General features: G+C 41.3%; 1 protein-coding gene across 5 annotated transcripts in view; it reads left to right on the forward strand.

The window, feature by feature from the left end:
- Positions 1-17,956, forward strand: part of SFI1 (SFI1 centrin binding protein) — a 26,056-nt gene continuing 8,100 nt past the window's right edge. For 3 of the 5 annotated variants that reach the window (XM_068209019.1, XM_068209020.1, XM_068209023.1), the window contains exons 1-22: positions 2-456; positions 2,350-2,529; positions 3,573-3,644; positions 5,297-5,404; positions 5,562-5,656; positions 7,147-7,264; positions 7,928-8,030; positions 8,962-9,118; positions 9,894-10,055; positions 10,485-10,555; positions 11,300-11,392; positions 11,762-11,859; positions 12,133-12,214; positions 13,123-13,301; positions 13,533-13,608; positions 14,374-14,469; positions 14,902-14,978; positions 15,628-15,730; positions 16,214-16,310; positions 16,947-17,107; positions 17,500-17,574; positions 17,860-17,934. In XM_068209019.1, the coding sequence (XP_068065120.1) occupies positions 437-456; positions 2,350-2,529; positions 3,573-3,644; positions 5,297-5,404; positions 5,562-5,656; positions 7,147-7,264; positions 7,928-8,030; positions 8,962-9,118; positions 9,894-10,055; positions 10,485-10,555; positions 11,300-11,392; positions 11,762-11,859; positions 12,133-12,214; positions 13,123-13,301; positions 13,533-13,608; positions 14,374-14,469; positions 14,902-14,978; positions 15,628-15,730; positions 16,214-16,310; positions 16,947-17,107; positions 17,500-17,574; positions 17,860-17,934 (2,298 nt within the window). In that variant the 5' untranslated portion in view covers positions 2-436. Of the gene's footprint in view, positions 457-2,349; positions 2,530-3,170; positions 3,418-3,572; positions 3,645-5,296; positions 5,405-5,561; positions 5,657-7,146; positions 7,265-7,927; positions 8,031-8,961; positions 9,119-9,893; positions 10,056-10,484; positions 10,556-11,299; positions 11,393-11,761; positions 11,860-12,132; positions 12,215-13,122; positions 13,302-13,532; positions 13,609-14,373; positions 14,470-14,901; positions 14,979-15,627; positions 15,731-16,213; positions 16,311-16,946; positions 17,108-17,499; positions 17,575-17,859; positions 17,935-17,956 lie in introns of those variants that run through there. The other 2 variants (XM_068209021.1, XM_068209022.1) reach the window with 2 other exon arrangements.

Genomic DNA, 17,956 nt, shown 5'->3' on the forward strand with positions numbered 1-17,956 from the left:
AGCCAACAGGTGAAAATGAATCAGCTGCTGATGGTGTCACCCTTGGTTATTAATTTATTTTTAAGTAGGGGCACATAACTTGGAGTAGTTTACTTTTTACAGCACCTTTCTAGCACACTTTTGTTTAGGTGGGCAGAATTGCTGCCTTAGGATTCAAGTTATAACTTTATTACCATTCCATTAAGCCAGCACAGTGTTGTTAAGTGAGACACACAGGATTTTCATGTTAAGTATATGGAACTGTATTACGCTGTTTGAGTGCAGCATAAGTCTGAGCTGAAGTCACGTCATTTTTATGATACAGACTGCATTTAGCATAGATCCATGTGATGGATTCATCACAAGCAACAGGCACCAATTTATGCTTTGTCCAAAGTTAATAAACAACGTTGCAGAGCAGAGTGCATTTGTACTGTAGGCTTGGAACCGCAGTGAAATGGAGAAATTCAGGAGCAGGTGGGCAGTAGTGAGAAGCTACTATGTTAAAGACCTCAGCTGTAGTTTATTTTACGACATCTTAAGATTTCCATGGGACAGAAAAAAAGTTGACTTGTTGTCACAGAAGGGCTTATTAGTCTCTGTGGAACTTTGTTAGGCAGAAAATGTTCTTCTTAAAAGCACAGTAAAAAACTATGAACACCTAACCCCCAAACTGATCATGAAACACAACTTTATGTGGGTTTACACTGTCATAACATTTACTTACAAAACTGATGTTCTTGAGCTTGAGATACTGGAATATAAGGTATTTGGACACAGCTGTTGGTCCAGCCACAGATTTACTCCATGTTACTTCTCTTATTCTTCCCATGCTCTCATTTTCTGACTTTAAAAGGGAGAAATGATCCTTTGACTCTTATTTTTCATGGTCACTTGCCATAAATTTTGGGTGACATGGGCTGTAATCATTAAATATATGCAGCACATAGCAGTGTTCCAAATAGAGGAATAAAAGTACATATGTTGGAAAATTATTAGATACTCTTACACCTTAGACTTTCATACAAAACTTCTGCATATTTTACCCAGATTTGATTTTTTCAATCCCTTTGTGTAAGGTCATTGCATATAGTCAGGCCAGGTTTATCTTTGGGGCAGATAAAACAGTTTCAAAGAAAGTTGGGTCTGATAGGTGTGCACAAAAACTTGTGCTGAAAACTGTTTTGCATCAGTTTTGAAGTGCCTGAAACTCCTCTTCAAATGTGCTTAGAGTTGCCTTAACTGCACATCTTGATGTGGACAGAATTCTTTTGTCTGCTGGACAAGGCCTACCTCTTTCAGAAAACATTCAGATAATATTTTATATAACAACAATTTCTCACACAAAATACAGGTCTTGTTTTCTTCCATTAACTTTTATTTTTAACTCTTTGCAGCCTGCTGGAACAAACCAAAAATACTGTATTTCCTCCCAGTGATTTGTTGTTAATAGTGGTTATTCAGCTGGACTTTTGAAACTTGCATTGTTCCAGTCACTTTGTGAAAACAGCTTTTTTTTTTTTTTTTCTGGCTGCAGCCATGTTTTCCCTAGTTCAGTTCAGGAGATCATTAGGGTGAGATTTCAGATTATCCTCTTCTGTTGTCTCTTCTGGAACTCAAGAATGTGTTTGTGTTTCTAATGTGCAAATTTTCAGGGTGGTGGCAGCATTTGTTTTGGGAAAGAAGCTTCAATGGAACCGGTGCAGCGAGTTTTATCTGCATAGGTTTTTTTTTTATCCTTGTTTTCAGAAAATTACCAAGAAAAAATATTTAGAATTCATAAAAACACACTTGTTATTTTTCAGATTAGAAGTTCGTGTGAAAGTAAACTGTGTAATAGAAAAATATGTCTAGTTTTGTTTTTTAATGATGAATATGTAAAAACAGGAAGTTTTTTTTTAAGGAGAAACAGTTAAAATATGAACAAAACTAGGAAAGGGCTTGTAACAGAGCATTTTATGTTAAAATGGAAATCTCACTTCACTAGTGCTCAAGAGAATTTATCAGCAGTAGGCAGAATACCTTGATCTGTTTGAGACTAAAAGGCAGAAAACCACAGTCAGAGCTTCTCCGTCAAGACACCCTGTGTGCACACAAATGCATTTCAGTGATTTCTCATTTCAGCTTTACAGGAGAAAAGAGTTGTCTGTGACATGATTGCACTGAAATGTATCTTCCTGGTTGTGTTGGGGAAAGTTTAAAATTCCTGATACTGAAAAACACCTGATAAAGAAACAATAAATGTTTTAGCATTCTGTAGCTGTTGTGTTCTGTGTTTTATTAGATACCTTTGTTACAGACCAAGCTATTGAAATAATGCCACTTCTTTGCAGGTAATACAGTTTTCCACAAAATATTTCTTCTTTCAAGTTCAAAATCTCCGATGATGCATGAAATCCAGCCACCACCTGAGCATCAAGTCCATGCAGCTGAACAATCTGTTGCACCCCAGGCTGCAGCACATGAATTTCAGGACAGAGGTCATGACAAGCCAGGTCAAGATGGATATACCCAGAGTCAAAGAAGAATGTTAAAAAAATTCCGAAGCAGGTGATAAGTACAAAACATATTTTTCACTAAATGGAGCAGGGGATCAGACCTGAAAATGTCTGGGTTTAGTAATACCAGTGCAGGTTACAGCAGAAGTTCTAGTTCATGGCCGTGGCAGACAGTTCTGAAGATGCCTTGTGGTAACTTGAGGATGAGGATTGACAGTCAGATTTCACATATTTTTTACTTTCAAAGGTAAATTTAAAAATGGCTATTTAACAGTATTGTTTGATGCACTGCCAGGTGTAATGCTTTCTTCTCGCCCTCCTCCAGTGTTTTTTATTTGCTACTTTTGTTTGTTGAAAGAACCTTGACAAAGGTGGGATGTAATTGTGTAGAGATTAAAAGCCCATCATTTTTTGAGCAGCTGGAGATGATGGAGCAGCTCAGACGTACTGAACGAGCGAGGCCCCCATTCCTGGCTGTGTGCTTTAACTAATTACCTTGTGAAGCCTTCGGTGCTTATTGGGGCCCTCCATGTGCCAGCTAACTCTGAAATGCATTGGGGAAAAAGAGGGAAAGGCTGTCAGTGTCACAGTAACACATCAGTGAGCTGAGCTGGTGCTGGGAGAAGCTTGTGGAGATGTGGAACTGCTGAGGGGAGGTAGGAAGAAGGAAGATTTGCTGGCTTCAGGAAGGGCCAGACAATAAATTGGCTCAAGTATTCTGGACTCAGCTGGTTGACTTTGGGGAAACAGTGATGTTACCACACTGAAACCTCAGAAAGGGCTCCCAGCCAGCCAGCACCCTGCTCATAGTATCACTGGGTGGAAGAGGGCTGCTTGGAAGGCATTTTGGCTACCCAGCATTCCTAAAGAAGTACATGCTAATTCAAGTTTTGCAATGATGCTTGGGCCTCTTTATGCTTTATGAATTGCTCTGTTGCAGGTACTAATTTCAGGGTCTAAATATTTCATATATGCATTGATCTCTGAAAGCCAGGCCCTTACTTTTATTAAACTAGAATAAAAATTCCTATTTTCACTACTGCCCGTGAGTTTGCAGAAGAGTAAAAAGGCAGCTAATCTTTCCTTGTATTCCAGATACCTAGCGAGGAAGTTTGTCTGTCTGTGGGCAAAAGTGACATTTGGACAAGTTCTCCCTTCCAAAGCCAGGTAGATAAAATGACAGAACTCAGAGGTGGAGGTGTTTTTGTTTGTTGGGGTTTTTTGTTTGTTTGTTTTGTTTTAGGGTTTTTCTTTGTTTTGGTTTGGTGTTTTTTTGGTTTTTTTTTAATGGCTTAGTGGTAAACCACTGGGCTAAGAGAGTACTGGCTGCCAAGAAAATATTTTGATGAATTTTGAGATCACTTGAACATTTTCTTTGGGTACCTTTCTTGCTCTTGCTTTTTTGTTTGTTTTTAATAATCATGGTTAAACTTTTATTAACCAAATTAATAGGAATTGTGTTTTGATGAAGTTGACCAATATGTGCATATAAATGATGGGATGTGATTGGGATGTCTGCTTTAAATTTAACTATTTCCCAAGGTTATGATGACAGAGATTTCACAGATTATTCTGAGTTGGAAAGGACCCACATGGATCATTGAGTCCAACTCTTAATATGAAATTCAGTTCATATTAGTGTTTGCACTGTTGTTCTTAATGTATATCTGTGTATGTTTGGTATCTGTCTGACTTGGAAATACCTGTGGCAGATAATTCCTTTCTGCTCTCAGTGTTCTGTGAGCTACTGAAACCCCATGCTTTGATATTCATTTCTTGTTTTGCATTAATTTGCATGTTCATTCTTGCTTGACCACACCCTTGGGAACCGAGCAGTTCCCAGTGGGAAGACTTGCATTTGGAGTAAGATCAGGTCCTTAGTCATTCAGTTTCGTTTTTCTGTATCAAATATCTTCTGTTTCTGCCTTTGTTGGTAAACGGAAGTTGTCCTGTGAACCTCGCCATTCCTCTTGTCCCATCTACTGAGCTGGCACTACTTTGGCTGTCTATCAGTTCAGCACAATGATGAATTTATTTTTTAGGGGAAATAGATTTTATAAGGATCAGCAAGGAGCACAAGCAATAATGAATTGCCTTTCTAGAATTAAAAGTCCCCAGTTCTCCATAGTTTTCATTTCTAATACCTGTTAATGCATGTGCAATACCGTTAATGCATCAAGTCCAAAAAGATAACATACAGCTCTTTTCTTTTTTCCTTTTCTGCATGAGTGCTTGGAATGACTTAGCAGCTTGGCTTGGGGTAGGTGGCTGAGAATTGCAGCTTGTGAGAGGATTGATATGTTTCACTGAGAGACCTCTAGTATTCTGTGCCTAATTCTGCTGTTATTACATGATAAAAACATCAAAGTATTATAAAATCTGTTGTAGCTTTTGTATTTATTTATATATTATAAATATTTTGTGTTAAAATAACAAAGAACAAGGTTAGAAAGGAAAGCACATGTATTGTTATCTACTGTTCTGATTGTTAGAGTAAAACACAGAACTGAGGACAAAAGATGTGAATAGGTCTCAAATCAACTGATACTCTGATGTTTGACAAGTTAACATGATCTGCCTTTTATTCCTTGTCTTTATGTGAAATATTTACAGTCAGTAGAGTGATTGCATCTTGCAGTACTTCACAGAGTCTTCTAATTAAGTGTCACAGTAGGGTAGTGGTTTTAAATGCAATTAGATGTTGTTAGGCTAATCAGGCAGGCCTAGAGAAGAGGTGGTGAAATATTAATTAAAACTGATTTGTGGTCTCTCTGGAAACCTGTATGACGTGTCTTCTGTCCAATCTTTCAACTGTTTAGATGTTTTCATGATCAGAAGATTCTTCAGAAAACTTTTGGAGAGTGGAAGGAGCAGTGGACACTTTGCAGAGAAAAGAAGCTCAGCCTCAGAGCAGATAACCATTACAGGTTAGTGAAATTACGTCCCTTTGGGGTGTGTATGAGAAATTTTCTGAAGGAGCTTTTAGTACCAGTGAGCAAGTTCCATCCATGGTACACCTAGGCCAAGAGCAATCTTTTCATTGCTTATTTTAATATTTTACTGAATGGCACTTTCATTTTTCAGGAATTTACTCCTTAATTTGATATTCAAGGCTTGGAGAGGCTATGTATGCCAACAGCAAGGAAAGAGGAGCAAATATTACGTTGCAGAGTCTCATGGTAAGTGATGTGATAGTAATTACTGGTATTTGGGGACATACTGAGATGGGAGTTTCCAGTGGGAATTTTTTACCAGAATCTGTGTCTCCTGTGCATGTTTGCACCCCGAGCTCCCCCACCCCATGGTAGTGCAGTGCTTGCAGGAGCAGACGGCAGGGGGGTTCTGTTATAGGGTGTTCCTATATACTTATTTAGGGATGCCAGTGGATAAGCTTAAGAGCCTCTCCATCTGCTCTAGTTGTTTTTGAGTGGGAAATTTGACTTTTGGTTGGTTTTTTGTTTGGTTGTTTTTTTTTTTTTTTACATAATCAGAATATGGTTTCAAGTAGATTTTTTTTAATCTGATGTTTTACTGGAATTCTCTATCAGCTGTTACTATAGACATTAGATAGTAATTCCCTGTGCTTTAAACAGCACTTATTTTATATCTACTGGCTGTTCCTTCCAGCTTGTGTCTTGCAATTCAAAGAAGCCCAAACTTTTGAAGAGCCATTTGTCTTACTGTGTAGGTTCTTTGCTCTGCAAGGGATTTGACTTGCAGCTGTCTGTACTGGTAGCAGCTTTCTTGGGTTCAGGGAATATGTTTTGCTGACGGGAGATTGACCCTTGTCTAAAGATGATACTGAGGTTTTGTTCTCTGCTGATTTGCAGAATAAGTTAACTACTCTCTTTGCACATGAACGTAGCCTCAGAATGTCCTAGAGACTGGCACCTTTGGACACAAACTGACAGGCTATCCAGACTATTTTCTTACTGAGTGAGGCCACAGTATTTACAGCAGAAGCTGTATGTTACTTGGTCAAAAATAGAAAAAGATGACCTGTTTCAAGGTAGGTTAATGCTTGATTCACAAGGAAATCCTAAATAGGAAAAGTCTGGGGTTCCTTTATGTGTGTGTATAAAGTGGCATAGAATCAATGACAGTTTTTGCTTTAGTAGTGTCAGTTCTGACAAGCCAGCCTGCTGTGAGGAGAATATGCAGTGTGCTGCACTAAGTAGTAAACTGGAATTTGTGACACCACTTCTGTTTTTAGCTGCATGACTAGCCTGCTAAATAAAGTTGACTTGTTTCTGGTTCATTTCTCTGGTTGTAGGAGAGAATAATTCTTGAAAAGCAACTGATGAACCTGATACACTTTTTTTTTTTTAACAAACCAAAGAGAATCCTCTAATTCCTACCCAGTACAGTCGTTATGCTGACTATTGTTCTACAGTTGTTTCCCCTGTAAGCGCTGAAGACAAAGCGATTATTGGCCATTGTCCGATAATTCACGCTGCTCTGAACAAGTGGCATGGACGGTGCTGTCAGCGATTCTGAGACTTCTCACTGTGACACCCTCGACCAGAGCGGGGGTCGCTGTCATTTCAGGCTTTTCCTCAAGGTGTCCCTGCAGGTTGAGGACACAGGAGTCGGGGGCGAGCAGTGATGGAGCGGTTAAGATGTGCCAGATTCCAGAACTTAAGATGCTGCCGTTCTTTGTCATGCACAGCGAGGAGGCAAACTCTGCTCAGGACCTGGCAGCACTGGTTGGCTTATGTTGATGTTCAGAGGACAAATCATGGGATGCAGTCTGTGGCACTGGCTTTCAGGAGAAGAAGCTGTTTGCGGTAAGGATGGAACACCAACAGGCAGAGAGGTGCTGACCATAAGGCCATGGCTGTTATCTATGTTATGTTATCTTTTCCTAAAAGATAAAAGATAAAAAGTCACATGTGACTTTGTTCAGTGTTTGTTTTTTCTTTTTTTTTTTTAAGAAATCTGTTGCTTTCTGGGATGTGTGAGTTCTTCTGGCACATCCACGGACTGTGAATTTAAAAGATGTTATATAGCAGCTTGCCAATGCCTAATGGGAGCCTGCAGGAAGGCTGGAGAGTGACTTTTGCAAGGGCATGCAGTGAGAGGACAAAGGGGAATGGCTTTAAGTTTAAAGAGGGTAGATTTAGATTGAATATTAGGAAGAAATCCTTTACTCTGAGGGTGGTGAGGCACTGAAACCTGGAGATTACCCAGAGACGATGTTGATGCCTCATCCCTGGAAGTGTTCAAGGTCAGTTTGCATGGGACTTGGAGCAATGTGGGAAATGGAAAATGTCTCTGCGCATGGCAGGGGATTGGAACAAGGTGATCTTTAAAGTCCCTTCCAACCCAAACCATATGATGATTCTTTGAAAAGATTGTTGTTCATACCTTTTTCCAGTCAGATGAAAGTGATTTCTTGCACCAAATTATGGCACCTGTGTTTGAACTTGTCTGTAACATTGTTTTGGCAGCATTTCATGGGCAGTGTGGAGAAGACAATACTACCAGAAATGCTCTGGACATAAAATGAATATTTTGGCTCTGCAGCATTGGGCCCAGAGCCTGCAATTTCGAGTAAGTCTCAGGAGCTTCAGCTACTGCCATTTCTAATGTTTAAGTTGCACACATGTGAAAATGTTGGAGATGAATAAAAATTAGGCCTTGTACTAATTTAGGTCTAATTGTACTAATTAGACCTTGTACTAATTAGGCCTCGTACTAATTTTGAAAATTGCAGTGCTTATGATGGAATATCTTATCAGGATATGGGGAAATGGAATGAAGCTGTGTCAGGGCAAGTTCAGACTGGACTTTAGGGAAAGGATCTTCCTGAGAGGGTGGTCAGTCCCTAGAACACACTCCCCAGGAAGTGGTTACAGCACCAAACCTCTCAGAGTTCAAGGTGCATCAAGTCCAACTTCTTTCTTCTTGCAGGACTACTTAAAACTAAATCAGATGATTGAGAGTGTTGTTCAGATGGCTGATCTTAGCTCAAGTGAAAACAGCATGGGTTTCTTTTTTCCTTTCACTGAAACTGTGGCTTTTTGTCCATTTCATTAAAACGAAGGGATGTTATTTAATTTGACCTGCACTGTAAGATGCAACAATACTGGTTTAGAGCAGTATTCTGCTAAGGAAAGAAACTTGTGACATGGGAAATCTTGTAGTATCTCAGGATGTGATTCCTTTTTATAAGAAAATAATCTGAAAGAAAGCCTGTTGGCAAAAGAAAAGTATTTTTAATGAGAAGAAGTGTGAAAGTATTTAAAAGAGTGAAAAAATATTTGATGTTTTCTATGCTGACATTGCTTTGGTGTTTGTTTGGGGGGTGTTGGGTTTTTTCCCCTTTTTTTGGGGGGAACCTCATTGCTCATGGTTTCACCTTTAGGATTTATGTGGAATTTCTTATTGTGTGTGTGTTCTTCCTCGCCTTCTCTTTGTTCTACTTCCCTAATCTTGTCTGTTTTTCCCCCTTACTGCCCTTGCCCCTTAATTGTTCCTTCAGGCTTGGTTGCAGTGGCGAGAGCTGTATTTACACACCCAGAATGAAAAGCAGAAGGACACCAGGGCAGTAACTCACCATCAGCACTGGGAATTGAGGAGATGCATGGGAGCGTGGCTGGGATACCTGAACCTCCACAGAGTAAAGAAACGCCAGAATGGTGAGTGAAAATGGTGAGTTGGGCAGAACAGGGCTCAGCCCCTTTGCTGAGGGCATGGTGATGGTTTTTTCTGTTCTAGGAGATGCTACAATGTCTCTGCCCACCCAGGTCATGAGATGCAGCTTGGGCTGTACGCTCTGACAGACCTGGCTGGCTTAGGTCATATGCTGAACTGTCAGGAAGATCACCTTCTTTCCACAGGATTTAAAAGAAAATGCTTTACAATTCCCTTGATGAAAACTTGCATATTGTCTCCTGGATTCTGACTGAGATATCTATGAGAAGGATGTATTGAAGACTTTGATCAGTCAGTGTGTGGACTTTCTTCATAATCAGTCAAATCACAACTCCTATAGGATGGTAAAGATTATTACACCAGTTCCTTTGTTTCTTCCCTTGAATGGGAATGAGTTCAGATATTTGTATGAATTGCTTTTTGATTGGTTGCAGTGGAAAAGAATCTAGCTTGGATGTGTAGGACCTAGTAATACGAGTGTGCTGAAATGTAAGCAGGTTTGAGTGTGTTGCACAAGTAATACATTGTCCTAACTTCCCTCTCTTAAGTCAGTACAGTAGGTTACTGCTTTAAAACTGCTTTTGTGATCAATAGGAAGAATATGATCTGTAGCTGAGCGTTAATGTGAATTCTTGTAACCATTTTGCAGTGTTGGAGCTCCTGTCACTTGTGAGCCAGTGGCTCAGATGCCAGGATCTCATCTGATATGAATGAGCCTAGGACAGAACAAACCATGAGTGATTTGTGTTTGTCTTCCAGAGCTGGCCCAAGAGTTTCACCGAAGCAGGACGCTCCGGAGGTGCTTCTCCGATTGGCAGCTGTCATGGGAGTGCAGGAGAAGAATGCGTGCTCACAGAAGTGACCTGGAAAAACAAGCAACAAGGATTGCCTTATGGAGAGTCTTTGCACACTGGAAGCATTGTATCCAATCTGTGTTTAGCCCCTTGCAAAGACACCTTAGAAGCATTCCCGCAGGGGGAAGATCCAGTTAATAAGCAGGAAAGTTGTGCAGTAGCACGAGTCACAACAAACATGTTGTAATTATGTGTATGTAATGCCATACTAACAATTCATTAAACTGTTGTAACTACAGTATGTTGGCAGCTGTATAAGAGTATATTAGAGCCTGCAAAAGATAATTTATGGTTGTTAAGGTAATTTATGGATTCACTTAGAGTGAATCAGAAACATATTGTGATAAGCCAACAAAATCAAAGTTTGACTGCAGTCAAAACTTCTGTAGATAACAGTGCTGGACATTGAAATGTTGAAGCAAATTTAGATGGAGATGCAGTGCCCCTCTGTGGGAGAAGGTTGTTCTGTGTAAAACATACTTTAACTCCGTGACAGATGTTGTGCTGTGTGTGGAAGAGGCTCAGCAGTGTGAGCTGGCTGAAAAGCACTACAAGTGTCACCTGTTGGTAAGAGCACTGCTAAGTGCTGGGTGGGAGGGGCTGTGGAGTCTCCCTGTAACACTGACAGTGGTGAGCGGGTGTTAAGTGGGAGATACACCAGCTTTCTAAATTTCAGCTATTCTGGAATCTGCCAGCTGAATCCAAATGGGGAAACTGTGCTGATCTCCAGATAAGCTGTTCATCCATTTGGGAAACTGGTGAAGTAGATTCATTTTGAGGGTGTTGTGTTACCTGCTTGCTGGTATTCCACCATGAGATTGCCTTTTCCCCTTAATTTTTTTTCTTATGCTGTTTGCTACAAGAATTATTTTTTCTTCTCTGCAGTAATGTGTGCATGCTACTTTTCATATGAGGCCAAAGATGATTTGCTGCATGTGCAAGTAGTTCAGTGTTTTGGGGTATTGTTTAGGTTTTGTTTTGTTTTTTTTTTTATTTTTAAAGAAAAAATAAATCCCTGAAGGCTATCTGAAAGGTGGGCACAAGCAAGCCTCCAGCTTTTTGGAAGTGAACTATTTTCGAGGTTGGATCAGTACTGGTCATTAAAAGAATACCAATAAACTGTTTTGGATCGTGGAGTGAAAACATTAGTGATTATAAGAGCAGGATGATTAGTGATTTGAAGGAGGATGCTCTCATATTGCTATTTACCATGTTCTGCCCCCACTGAAGGGATTCTAGGATTGTAGATCAGTTCTAAATTACCTGATTTGGATTACAAATGAAAGTTGTGTTTATTTCTTGCGGTTACAGGAACTTGGCCTTAAGGGTCTTCGGCAGAATGTCCTGGACACTCGTCTTCAGCGAATGAGAACAAATCTGTCATCCTGTCAGCATCGAGTTACAGTGAGTTTGACTCTGGTTCTTGTGTCAGTTTGTCTTGAGCACAGCTATTGACTTCCACTGTCACCTACAAAGTACTTTTTTATTACAGCAGTGGCTTTGTTTTTAAATACCAATAGCCACAGAAAATCTCTGTGAGTCAACTGCAACTCTTATATATGTTTAGTGATTAATTTCCCTGTGTTTATGGTGGATTTTTTCTTTTATCAGAAAAACTTGTGGGAGTTTTATAAAGTTTGGTATATGAAGCAGTGCAGGAGACAACCATTGCAGTATGCAGTTTCATTAGGACTTTAATAATTTATTTCTTTGCATTCTTCTCCTCACTGGATATCTTTGGGGGGGTTTTGTGTCTTTCTTATTTTATTTCAGGTGCTGCAGAAGTACTGGAACCGTTGGAAGTCCCATTTGGAAGAGAAGGAGGAAGAACAGCAGCAGGCCTTAACATCAGTGGCTCATGCCCATTACAGGTATGCAGAGAAATATTAATACAGACTTGTACAAATGTGGAATCTGGGGGCCTTTGGTTCTCTTCTTAAGTATGATAATACCTTTGGGGGCATGACCTGATGGCAACTGCTCTGACATTTTCTGTGAGCAATGAGCAATTTGTATCTCCTGCTTCTCTCTGGAATGTAAGAGGGAGATTGAGGTTCATTTAGTCAGCTGACATTCATAAGACCAGTATGTTTTCTGAAGGAATTGTCTCCTGTGTGCTGACATTCTCCCTTTTTGCTTGACAGGAGGGTGTTGATGAGACAGGTATTTGACACGTGGCTGCTGAAGGCCTGCAAGCTGCAAGGGTATCGAATGGGAGAGAAGAGGGTAAATGTAACTCTTGTACCTTGCTTAGGAAATAGAGGGGATGATTTCACAGTCACTGTCTGTGAGTGTGAGTTAGCATGAGGTGGACTTGGTTGTGGTAAATTCTCTTTTCCCTGGTGAGGGATCAAGTCAGGAGAAAGGGATTACAACCAGAATTTACTGATCACCTTTTTTAAATTGTTTGTTAATAATAGAAACAAGTTATTATTAGAGGATTGCCATTTACATAGTTCATTCACTTATTCCCTCACCCTGTAAATGTGTGTGTGCTCTCTCTCTCTCTCACACAGTCTCACAGTTACTTAGTCGAAATAATAATACTAAATGGCCTACCCCAGTCATTTAAGAAGTGCATGGTTGTTCTGAGAAATTAGCTGCTTCTAGGTAGGTGTCCATAAATTTCTTTACAGGGCCCTTCATTTTTTAAGGGGGGGGTGTGTGTGTGTATATGTATATAGTCCTGGAGTCTTTACATGTAGCAGCCACTGTGGCCTTTATGTGGTCTCTTACAGAACTCCAAGTTGCCAGTAGCATGTGTGGGTGTCTTTGTGCAGATATGGCTCACCCTTGGTGAAGGGAGATTATCAGTTCTTGAACATTCAACAGGACTGGTTTCTGGAACTTATCAGTTCTTGGGAGTCCTTCACGTGCTATTTATCAGCTTGTGTTTTTCCTCTCTTTGGCTTGCTGTTTTTTGGTAACAGCTCCTCCACCCACATGCACACAGCTACCTGCAGAGCAGGTTACATAGCCTCACCACAAAGGGGCTTTGGTGGTATGTCCATTGCTGTTCAACCTCAGAAGAACAAACATGGGACAGTTCTGTGCATGTCATCTTTAAGAAGATGTTTCCTGTTGTTTGTAGCTGCCTGTGCTGTGCATTCATTGCCACCTTCCCTCCACCTCAGGCTGCCCTCCATTTCGAAAGGCAGCTCTTGCGCTGCTTCTGGTCCTGCTGGCGCAGAAGAGCAGCTGCCCGTTTGGAGGAGCAGGAGGGCTTGGTTCATGCAGGAGATCACTACAGAAACCAGCTGCTGCTAAAGGCCTTCTGTCTGTGGAAACAAAAGACTCAGGAGAGAGAAACAGAGTAAGATTTATTTTGAAACAGAGAATGATGTGGATTGGCCCTGTGGCAGCCTACTTTGGACAAACAGCATTTAATTCACAATGGTGATCACTCCTTTTTAGTGCTTTGGAGTCTACTAAGTTGTCTTCAGTAAATGAATTACTGAAAATAACAAATGTGGACTCAAGTCTGTGCTAGAAGTGCCCAGTAACATGGATTGCATTGTAGGACAAATAATTATTTTTCTTATAGGAGGCTCAAGGAGACAGAAGCATTAAGATTTCACTGTTCAAAGTGTCTGCAGCAGACTTGGAACAAGTGGAGAGAGGTGAGAGAGTTAGCAAGTGGGGAAGAGCGTGAAGTCTTCCTGTTGTGTTTGAATTGCTTGTACCCATATGGCTAGAAGTTAAATTGTTTATTTTAAACACTAGTCATTCCTAAGCTCTCCTCCCTTTTCATGTGAATAAAACCAGTTTGGTGTGGGTGGAACAGGAACTGTGTAGGGAGAAGGGGGAATTCTTTTTGTTCATGTATCTAGATATGGTGAGAATAGGAATATGGTTTAGATGTACCTGAGAATGTAATCAGAGTTAGTGTGATGAAATTGTCCCTACCCACTAGTGGGTGTGTCTTTCTCAAAATTCAAGTTAGAAGTTTGCAGCCAGGCCTTTGTGTATGACCTGTATTTGTGTTACAGGTTGTCACAAACACTGTCACAGAATATTTTCATGCTGAGTCCCTATTCCTTACCATGATATGAAGTACCAGATGTGCCTTGCCTCATGTCTTAAAAATCTATGAGAATTTTATAGCTGGAGCTGCTATGTTGGTGCAGGCCTGTTAACTTGAGTGGTTTACATCAGTCTTCAAGAGAATTCCTACAAAGGGCAGGGAAAAAAAGCACCTCAACTAGGCCTTTTGGGGACATAGCAGAGTGCAGCACCAGTTTGAGTGAAAAGCTGTTACAGCAAGGTGAAGGATTGACTCTTCAGAGAATGGACATGCTCCTTTTCCCTCCTCTCTCTGCCATTACTTATTTTCCCTTCTTCATGTGTATGTATCTTTTGGGTTTTTTTCCATTTCCTCCTTCTAGTATGTGGGACATCAGCGTGAGAAATGGAGGAAGCTGGTGCAGGCAGATCTGCACTATCAACATGTGTTGCTGGGCAAGACCTTGGCAGCTTGGAAGGTAGGCTGGACCAGCCTTTTTGAGGCACTTGTCTGTATGTGCTGTAGTGTTTCAGTGAGAGCTGAAGAGCTCTCACGCTGCTTCACTGGAGGCACACACACACCACATGTGCAAGCTAGAATGGAGGCTCTTGTATGTAGGGCTGTATGAGCTCTGGCGTTGCTTTTTGGAGCAGAAGAACCAAGGTAATCTTGTAGCACTGGGGAATGGTATATCACAGCTAGCATTAACTATTGTGTAGTGACTGCTTGCTACAGCAAAGCAGCATTTTATTTCAGTGGCTGTATTTTCCCCCCCTGTACTTTACTGCCAGTGCTACTTATAAGTTAGTAAGAGTTAGTTAGATGCTAGTAATAGTTTCTAGATGTTTCCTCTCCTCACAGGTGTTAACAGTTGAGGTAAATTTACCTCTCAATACTATTTTTTTCCCAGATTTACCAACAAAATATACAGTGCATTGTGTATCAAGTAGCTGAGAAGGAGAACCAGCACACTCGACTGCTGCTGCGGTGAGCCTCTTCCTAGGCAGCATGAGAGAAGTGACTGCACTGCAGTCAAATTCATTCTTTTCTTTCACTGCCATGAACTTCTTCTGTAACTTTCTGAATGTTCGGTGCTGGGAGTGGACTCTGCCATGCACTGCTGTTTCTTTGAATGCAGATCATCTAGGTAAAAGAAATCAACCTCTTCCTGTTTCCTATCTGTTTTGCTTGAATATTTTTTAAATATCTGTTTAGTCCTGCAAGAGTCATCAGACATCAAACTGCATCATTATGGTATTAACTACATCTGTTATGATATTGAAGCAGCCTCGAAGGTGCAGAGCCTCTCCTGCATTACAGTGAGGAGAGTGATTAAAGATATTATCACATTGCATTGTTTGTAGTGATTTAATTACCTTATTTATTTTAATGCTATACAGCCTGAATCACTTGCAGAGCCTGATTGGCTCAGCTGAAGCTGCTGGATTTCAGACTGTTCTGTTTTGCACTGCTTTCTCTTCAGCAGAGATCTGAAGGGACAGAAGTTGATTTGCACGGCTGAGTTTATAGATGCAGCTGGTTTTGGTTCCCTTGTGAGTAGGAAAGTGCTAAATGAACAAGTGAGAATCGTTCTAAATGGGTTTTTTTTAACTTTTGTGTGTATTTTTGCCTTCAGACAGGTGCTGTGTACGTGGAGAGAAAATGCTCTTGCTCTTATACGTGAATCTGAGGCAACTACTCGGGCAGATGAGCACTACAGGAGAGCAATCCTGTCAAAGGTGGGATCTGTACAGCAGGTGCCAAGGACTCAGTACAGGTGCTGGTTCAGGCAGGGGTCAGATAATGCAATTAGAAGGACCAAAAACTTCAATCTAACAGCCACTACTAAGAGAGATCTACAAAGTGGGAGTCTCATCTTATTTTTACAGGTGTCTCTCAAACTTGTCTCTGTGAGCTCATGGCTTTTTCTTTTCCTTTTTCTCATTCCTTAGAAGGAGGAAAAAGCCAGTAGCATGATATAGCATAGTAGTATTGGAGAGGTGGGGCGGGGAGGGGATGGATGAAAGAGAAGAATGCCTTGAAAATGCCAAGGGGACCCTCTGAAATACTTCTGCATTTAATTTGTAGGAAATTCTGTCTGCTGAGCCTTATGTGAAAAATGAGGTGGAAATGGTTGTTACCAGCGATGGGGGAGTACATTGTGTCCCCTTGCATTGCAGAGCCAGTCTGTGTCCCATCTCCTGTTTGCATTGCATCCTTAGGTGCTGCTGCAGTGGAGAGACACTGCCTGGCTACAAGCCTGCCACCGCCATCTGAAGGTGACAGCTGTGGTGGAGGCCAGAAAACATTTGGATTTAGGTGAGCTGGTGTAGATGTTGAACTCTCAAAAGTCCTCATTGTCTGTGAATGAACCACAAGCAGTGTGCTGTGTCATCCGTACAGATCAAGTGACTGGATGGTCTCTTGGCTTACAAAGGATGTCCCCACAGAATGGAGAGTGAATTGGGACTCCACTGATCTGCTGAATGCTGCTTGCGTTACTTTTGTTTCTCTGTTTGTTCTTTTTACCATATAATGGATGGTAACACTTCCTTCCTCAAAGGAATTTTCCATTACTAATTTTGAGAACCTCAGACATCTGTTTTGAGAGCAATGCAAGTAGTGTTACCAATTACTGCTTCAGTCTTTCTCTAGTAATTCTTACTGAAAGACCCTCAAATTCTGCAAGCATTTTCATGGTACCATGGTACATTCTTGACATGAGGACTCTGAAACACAGAGGGCTTTCCTAAAGGTTGTAAAGAATGTCAGTGGCAGCAGGGAAGACTTGCAATCACAGCTCCCTGTGTGTTACATGAAGTGTTTCACAGTTCCTCCTCTACTGAATACTGTCAGTGCTGAGTGTTGTCCAAGTTGAGTATTGCTGGAACAGTCGGGAAGAGTAGCTGATCACCTGATACTCTGAGATTAACAGTTTCCCTTTTCCCCTAACAGTGCATTTACAGACCCTGTTTCTGCACTGGAAGGAATTAATGAGGGAGTCTCTGATGCTGAAGGCTCAGCACCACAGGGCAGCACAGCACCACCAGCAGCACCTGCTCCAGAAGTACCTGGTGAAATGGAAAAATTATCATCAGCAGTGCCTTGGGAAAAAGGTGAGAAGGATCACCAAACCTTCCAGCCTGTGGGAAGTTATGGGTATGGAGGAACACACTGTGCTCCTGGTGGAGGGAATGGCAGTCTGGGCTGAGAAGGAACATGACAGCTTTGTGCACTGAGGAGGAAGGAGCATGGCTGTGTCTTGCCTAAAGAAACTGACAGAAATAACAGACTTAACAGGACAACCTGAGCTTACTGCGAATGAAATCCCTGCTGGGCTCGTAGATGTCTGCACATGGGGTTACACTGGAGGGCACTTGGGTATTGAGGGTGGCCTCACCAGAGCAAAGGGAGGGTGATAAAGGCTGTTTGCTAGCTGTTCCAATAGCATTTGGCTAGATAAATGGGGTTTGTCTGTAAGTGACTCACTGTTTTGGTTGCCTTGCAGCTGCTGCAGAGAAGGGGAGATGAACTAATGACTCATAGACTTTGCTCTGCTTCCTTCTCTTGCTGGAAAACTCGGGTAAGGAATTTTTCCTTGGGTAGACACCTAGTTTCTTGCTAGTCATTCTCCCTTCTCCTTCATGTTCTGTTTACACAAGGACCAAGAAAACTTTATTTAAACATTTTCAGGATTTTTTCGTTCAGCTAGCACAAGAGACACCTTTCTATAGACTGGGTGAACTGAGGGCGTTTCTGCTCTGGCTCTACCATCACTTCCTCTTTGCTTGGTGCTTTGGCTGGTGTTCCTGGTATTGAGTATGTGAACTCCTAACCTGGTTGCTGTGCATTTTTTTTTCCCTAATAGCTGTTGCAGCAGCAATGGGAAAAGCAGAAGACAGTGCAAGCATTGTGGCACTGGTCCCTTTCAGTGCAGAGTAAGGTAAGGGGCTGTGCAGGGCAGG

The sequence above is a fragment of the Anomalospiza imberbis genome, chromosome 18, assembly GCF_031753505.1.
Source record: "Anomalospiza imberbis isolate Cuckoo-Finch-1a 21T00152 chromosome 18, ASM3175350v1, whole genome shotgun sequence".
In the NCBI taxonomy this organism is placed as follows: domain Eukaryota; kingdom Metazoa; phylum Chordata; class Aves; order Passeriformes; family Viduidae; genus Anomalospiza; species Anomalospiza imberbis.